This window comes from Gadus chalcogrammus, chromosome 15, assembly GCF_026213295.1.
Source record: "Gadus chalcogrammus isolate NIFS_2021 chromosome 15, NIFS_Gcha_1.0, whole genome shotgun sequence".
Taxonomy (NCBI): domain Eukaryota; kingdom Metazoa; phylum Chordata; class Actinopteri; order Gadiformes; family Gadidae; genus Gadus; species Gadus chalcogrammus.
In genome coordinates, this window is record NC_079426.1 from 7,523,894 (window position 1) to 7,531,044 (window position 7,151).

Here is a 7,151-nt window from a genome sequence, read left to right on the forward strand (position 1 = left end):
TGTTTAATATAGTAATGTCAATTAACAGGGCAACGCTCCGCTCGCTATGGGAACAGGGGGCGCAAAACTCAATCTCGCCTAGGGCTACCAAAGGGCTAGAACCGGCCCTGGAGGAGAGAGCGGGAGAGAGGCGATGTCGGACAAAGGTTGTTGCCCTCTCAGAAACACCGAGCGTTATATTTACTACATGTGTAGGGTTGCCAGGTCAGCCAGAATCAGGTCATTTTAGGTTATCATGATCAGACCTCTTTACAGTCTATGGGACAGACACAGTCAAAATCCTTAATTACACCATTGTCTTCTTATGATAATATGAGCTGTATGTTTATAACGTGTCTTTTCTTGTTAAGTAAATTGCTTTGTGAAAAAAATAAAAAAAGAATAAAGTGCTCTTGGGGCGCCCCATGGCGGTAGGGGGCCCTAAGCGGTCGCTTAGCTCGCGTCTAGGGAGCGCCGGCTCTGAGCGTGGGAACAACCAGGTGGTACAACCACCAGCCAGGCATAGGTTGTACAACAACCTATACCTTAACTTAGCTATCGCTAACCTTATACCTTAGGTTAGCTATTTCTAACCTAAAATCTAAACCTTATCTCTAATCGAATACCTTACCTTAATTACCTCCAACCTAAGACCTAAACTTAACTCCAACCTAGTTCAGTTCAGTTCACTTAACCATCTCTAACCTAATATCTAAACGAAACCATCTCTACGCTCACACCTAAACTAAACCTAACCCAACCTAACATTCCCATTTCCAACACATTATGGGAAAAAATCCAATCCGATTTAGATTTTTTTTTATTTGCTATAGTTGAGTCCTTGACCTCAACTCATCAATCATTTACTATATGGCAAATGTAAGACATTTAAGTACCCTTTGTTGTACACTCTCACTCACACACATGCACGCGCACACACACACACACACACACACACACACACACACACACACACACACACACACACACACACACACACACACACACACACACGGTGCTGCAGAGAAACAGCCTGAACACACGGGGGGGGGGGGCATGGCCGTAGGTGTGTGTTGTGGTTCACACTGAGTACCTCCCTCAGGTCCCTCTGGAACCTCAGTCAGTCTCTTTGGGAGTGTGTGCGTAAGGTGACTGGTCTCAGCGGCCTCACCTGGTCACGTCTGATTGGACTCTTGGGCTGGGTGGGGCTGCACACCTGTTGCACATTGAGTATCAGTGTGTAAAGCCGGCCACGCACCTGCGCCCAAGCGCCGCGGTGCGCATTTCACGCGCGCCAATTGCCGCCCCTAGTACCAATAGGAAGCGGCGCGCTGCAGCCCCGTTGTGATATGTTTTGAAAGAAACAGATCACCAAACTTAGTCGGTATAGGCTACCGTAACGTTTTACCAGTTATTTTTGACTACATACATAATCCGCTGTTTGTGCTTACAATGTTAGTCACATTAGTTCATAGTTAATATCCATATGTATAAGACCTTGTATCAAGCCGGGATGTACCGAACAGCTTTAAAAAGCGCCTTTTCAGGGGCGGCGACGCTTGGGAAGAGAACAGTGGCGTGAAGGATCGAGGCACGTGCGTCTAGCCGCTGCCGGTGTGGGCTAGTATGTCCAAAAATAGTGGGGGCGTTCTTGTTGACGTGACGCTTCGGCGCTGGTGTGTGTTGGGCTTTAGCCAGAACAGGTTAAACCAGCCGTCCCCACACACACACACACACACACACACACACACACACACACACACACACACACACACACACACACACACACACACACACACACACACACAATCCACCGTTGGCATGTTTATTTACTGACCCACTTTACAATAAACCGGATTCAACATCACCACCCTGGGTCCTTTGTGTGGAGGAGCCATTAGAGCCCCATGGTAGGGGTTTGGCCACCACCTAGGTGGCGTGCAGGACGGTTTCTACAGTCGCCACGCCATGAGCAAAGCAACCAGCCACCCCCATGCAGGGGGTCTGGGTAAAGACCTGGGGGTCAAGTCACACTGGGGGTCTTGATGAAGTCCTGGGGACCACACATGACCTCACAGCGGCCTCTATATCAGATGATATGAAAATGTGATTCTGTCATGAGTCAGCAACTTTTGAGTGATTGGCTGAAAGGTTAATAATCCTAGTAGTTAATAATCCTAGAGGAGTTGGGTGGGAATATTAATGTCCACTCAAGGAGACACAAGGGAATATCCTTCATGGATTCCTTTGGGAATGATGATGAATACATGCCAGCTCTTCATTTTCAAACCAAAGAACCAACCACCTTACATTTCACGCTCAGATTTATCCCCTTCGTTAAAATTGAAAGACATTGACGCAGAAAACGACAAGATTTTCTTTATGTCTTAAGTAGTTCATTGTTTTTTTCTCAATCCATTTGTATGTGCATTAATTTGAAAAACTTACTGAAAACATTAAATGTGCATCAACTCAGAACAGGCGACAGAGAAAATACAGAATTGAACACAAACAGCCAGAGTTAAGCCTTTGCTCGGCCCGCTGAGTATAGACCACGTCTGGCTCTCGGGCCCCTGATCCCAGGGGCCCGCTTAACTGCAGAGAGCTCTCTGGGGACACATCAACACACAACGGCTTGCACTCGTCAGTGATGCAGGTACAGGTGCTCATACAATGTGCAAATGAAGGTCCGCATGCTGCATGACTTTAAAAACAAACGGTGTAATATAAGATAGTCAAATATTGTCTCTGAGGTCTGCAGGTGTACCAACCACAGCTCTGCATATACTCCCATGATGCACTGCTGCCTTTTTGGAAGGGGCACCCTTAATCAAACCACACCAAACCAACGCCTGGACTTAACTCTTAACTTATATCTTAACTTAACCCTACCTAACTTATACCGAAACCTAACCATACCCAAACGTAATCATCTCTAACATATTCAAACGTCACAATTTCTAACCTTAAAACTAAACTTGACCATCTGTAGGCTCATCCAATGCGGGAATGGGAAGAAGATCTGCGATTGTGATCAGCCGTCGCGGTGGCACCTGGTCTAGTAGACCAGAGGCGCTGGCAGGCTGCCCGGGCCGACAGCAGCAGGGACAGCTGGACGGACTTGTTGGTGCAGTCGGCTGCTGTGTGAGTACAGTCTGCAGTGGAGGAGGGCTGGGGTGCGGGGGCCAACAGTTCATGCTGTGTTGGTCTTCGTATGGGGGCGGAGTGGGCACACCTTAATGTAACACTGGGTAGGAAGAGAGTGGAGCAGTCCTGTCCGGACTCAGTTCCTCAGCAACCGTACACACTTATTGTATGTTGTACGTCCTGGCACTTAATGTACACACTTATTGTATGTTGTACGTCCTTGCACTTAAAAATAGTACTCTCTTTGTTGTACACGGGGAATGGGTTAACCTAGAGATTGTTAGTGCTTGGCAATTGGTTCAATGACAATTCTTACTGTGCCCACAGCGATATATTGTTGTTTCTCTTTCTTCTGACAAATGTACTTATTGTAAGACGCTTAGGGTGATAGCGTCTGCTAAATGCCTGACTGGCTGTCAGACTGATACACACACACACGACACAACACTGTGATGTGTGTGTTTCTTTTAAATGCATCGAGTACACACTCACACACGTGAACACATAGAGGCACGCACAGACACGAAAACACAGGGTTGACTCTTGGATAATGGGTGCATTGTTAATGAAATCACATGTCTCCATTTTGATCTAGAATGATCGCTCCCTCCCTCCTCAAAACGTGAAACAAAGCTATCTTCAGAATCGCTGCAGTAAAGAACAAACAAACAGTCACATGTGTACAGACACACACACACACACACACACACACACACACACACACACACACACACACACACACACACACACACACACACACACACACACACACACACACACACACCTAGCTGCTAAGCTTACTAGCTTGCGTCTGAAAATAATTACATCAACCACCATTAGTACGGGATCGGTTAACATTTTACCGACGCAAAGTTTATCACACTTAATCAGAGAAATAATGCGTCAAAGTAATTTCATTCCGTAAATATAACATAGGATCACAACTTTCAAGTATATTTGTCTCAACAAGAAGTAAACTTTACATCATAAAACACAAATATTCGTGTTCATAAGATAATTATAGAGAAGATAGTACTTTATCCATCCGCGATTCTATTGGTCAGCGTCAGTGGCTCTGTCTGTCAATCAAAACCTCTCCTCTACCTTCCTGATCCCCTAACACACACCGCAGGTCTGGAGGACACACCGTGGACCACTGACGGTCCCTGACGGGTGAATCACTGGATTGACGAGGCCCTCGTAGCGTCTTACTCCACCAGGTCAACTCCTCATCAGTGACATGTAGTCCTGCTCCCCCGCCTAAACCAAACAGTGTCTCAGCCGTTGGCTGAACTTTGTTTTCTTTGTGTCAGTGAAATGCAAACCACTATGACCACCTTCACCAACATCAACCCCACTGGTCTCTACTTGTCTCTACTGGTCTGTTCATCTGCAGTCATCTTCTGCTCTTCACTGCACAATCTTCCTGGGTGCTGGGATTCTTCTTCCTGTTTGAGGTTCTTGCGCCTCCTCCTGCTCCCGCTCCTCTCCTCTCTCTTCTCTCCTCTCTCCTCCCGCTCCTCTCCTCTCTCCTCTCTCTTCTCTCCTCTCTCCTCTCTCCTCCTGCTCCTCCTGGGTTCACAGATGGGATGAGGTGGAGAAGCAAAGCTTCAGTGTATAGGGGTTGGAGCCGTCTAGAAGAGATAGGAGGTGGAGAAGATCAATCACTACACACACACACACACACACACACACACACACACACACACACACACACACACACACACACACACACACACACACACACACACACACACACACACGTCACACACACACACACACACACACACACACACACACACACACACACACACACACACACACACACACACACACACACTGTCTAACCCCTACCTGCTCCTCAATGACCTGTCTCTGTACTGTCTCTCCCCTCCCTGCTCTTCAATGACCTGTCTCTGTACTGTCTCACCCCTCCCTGCTCCTCAATGACCTGTCTCTGTACTGTCCAACCCCTACCTGCTCCTCAATGACCTGTCTCTGTACTGTCCAACCCCTACCTGCTCCTCAATGACCTGTCTCTGTACTGTCCAACCCCTACCTGCTCCTCAATGACCTGTCTCTGTACTGTCTAACCCCTACCTGCTCCTTAATGACCTGTCTCTGTACTGTCTAACCCCTACCTGCTCCTCAATGACCTGTCTCTGTACTGTCCCACCCTTACCGGTTCCTTGATGACATGTACACCTTACATATCAGTGCACGTTTTCAGGGATGGAGGTGTGGTTTTAGAAACCAGAGCAGGGAAATGTCTTGAGTGCAAGACAGAGCCAGAGCTTTCCTCTCCAACTGGTACTGGGCGCTCGGTGATAGTAAAATAAAATACATGGGATTAATTATGAAAGACAGTTAGTAGTTTGCACAGCTTTCTTTCCACTATCCTCCACTGTGCTCCCAGGACTCCCAGTACTGCCCAATGCCCCAGGCTGCTGTGAAGAGTAGTGTCCCAGCGACTCTCTCCCACAGTCCCAAACCTAACCAAAACCAGTGGCGGTGGTTGCGACTCACTGGGAATCCGGATCTGGTAGTGGTTGAGGACGGTGAGCACCTCCACCGCCTGGGTCTTGCTGTCGAACTCCAACAGACCGGAGATGGTTTTGGAGGAGGCTGCAGAGCACAGGGCCCAGACCCAGAGCACAGGTTGTTAGGGACGCAGTGACTAACGACCCGGAGTACAGGTCGTTAGGGACGCAGTAACTAACGACCCGGAGAACAGGTCGGTAGGGACGCAGTAACTAACGACCCGGAGAACAGGTCGTTAGAGACACCGTCTGTCCCTAACGACCCGGAGAACAGGTCATTAGGGACACCGTCTGTCCCTAACGACCAGAAGAACAGGTCGTTAGAGACACAGTCTGTCCCTAACAACAAGGAGAACAGGTCGTTAGAGACACCGTCTGTCCCTAACGACAAGGAGAGACAAAGTCTGTCCCTAACGACCCGGATAACAGGTCGTTAGAGACGCAATAGGTGTCGCGTTTACATCCTGAAACGTTTACACAGAGAGTGTTGCATTGTGGGGGTTCCTTTAGACAAGACAATGGCTGTTTCCCAATCTGAAGGAAGCATGCTCAACGGCCTCCCTTTTAAGGACGCTACGTCAAAGAACGCCGACAAACACTGTTCAAATGTTGAGAACACTCGGGAATTCGCGCCCCTCACGCAGCCTTTTTTTCGAGTATTCCGAGATTTTTCAAGGATGCATCGATGGATCCTCAACGAGCCAAAATACCCACAATCCTTTGTGTTCACACGCTGCGCGGGTATTTAAAAATTGCGTATGGAAAGCGATACACATTGCTTTACACAAGCTTGAAGTTATTTGAACATTGTCTGAAATATTTTGTGCCATATTGCTACAGATCAATAGATCAATCATGTAAATGCAAAAAAATTCTCAGTGATATTTTTCCTAACGTTTTTGCATCGTAATGATAGGCTATATTTTGCATGGATTTATTTGTTTTAGAATGAATGTAGCTGGTGTTTAAACAAACTACTGTCGCCAATAACAATAACTAGGAAGTGTTCTAGCAAGGCTGCAACCTTCAATTTGGGAAACAGCCAACAGCATCATACAGACCTGGACACATTGAAGATCAGTCGGTCATGTTGGGCATTAAAAAGTTTATAAAGTTGATTTATATGCAAAAATCACCAAATGTGGTCAAATAGCATCAAGAGAAAGCAACAATAATTTGTCAACTTACGCTTTGCGTCAAAGACCTTGAACTTGACGAACCCGGGGACGTCATGCTCCTCGCAGAGCTGCAGGGAAAACACACCTCTGCGTGAAGAAGCTATGCACTTAGCACACTGAGCAGCTAACAGGCTAAGTAGTAGTTGAGAAATGTTCGGTCTGTTCAAAGATAAGTATTATAATAATAAACTGTAAATATAACTGCATATAAAGATAGTACGATCATTATCTGGCCTTATCCCCTATCTTTATATAGACCTTTGATGTTTCATACCACCAGTAAATCAAACTCAGAAAATGTGTTCTG

General features: G+C 46.9%; 1 protein-coding gene across 2 annotated transcripts in view; it reads right to left on the reverse strand.

Moving 5' to 3' along the window:
* Window positions 1-2,991: 2,991 nt before the first annotated feature.
* LOC130404768 (heterogeneous nuclear ribonucleoprotein L-like) overlaps window positions 2,992-7,151 on the reverse strand; it is a 23,745-nt gene continuing 19,585 nt past the window's right edge. Inside the window, exons 12-14 of one of the 2 annotated variants that reach the window (XM_056609663.1) lie at window positions 6,855-6,912; window positions 5,653-5,751; window positions 2,992-4,760 (exon numbers count right to left, since the gene is read on the reverse strand). In XM_056609663.1, coding sequence (XP_056465638.1) covers window positions 4,705-4,760; window positions 5,653-5,751; window positions 6,855-6,912 — 213 coding nt within the window. In that variant the 3' untranslated portion in view covers window positions 2,992-4,704. Of the gene's footprint in view, window positions 4,761-5,226; window positions 5,752-6,854; window positions 6,913-7,151 lie in introns of those variants that run through there. The other variant, XM_056609662.1, reaches the window with a different exon arrangement.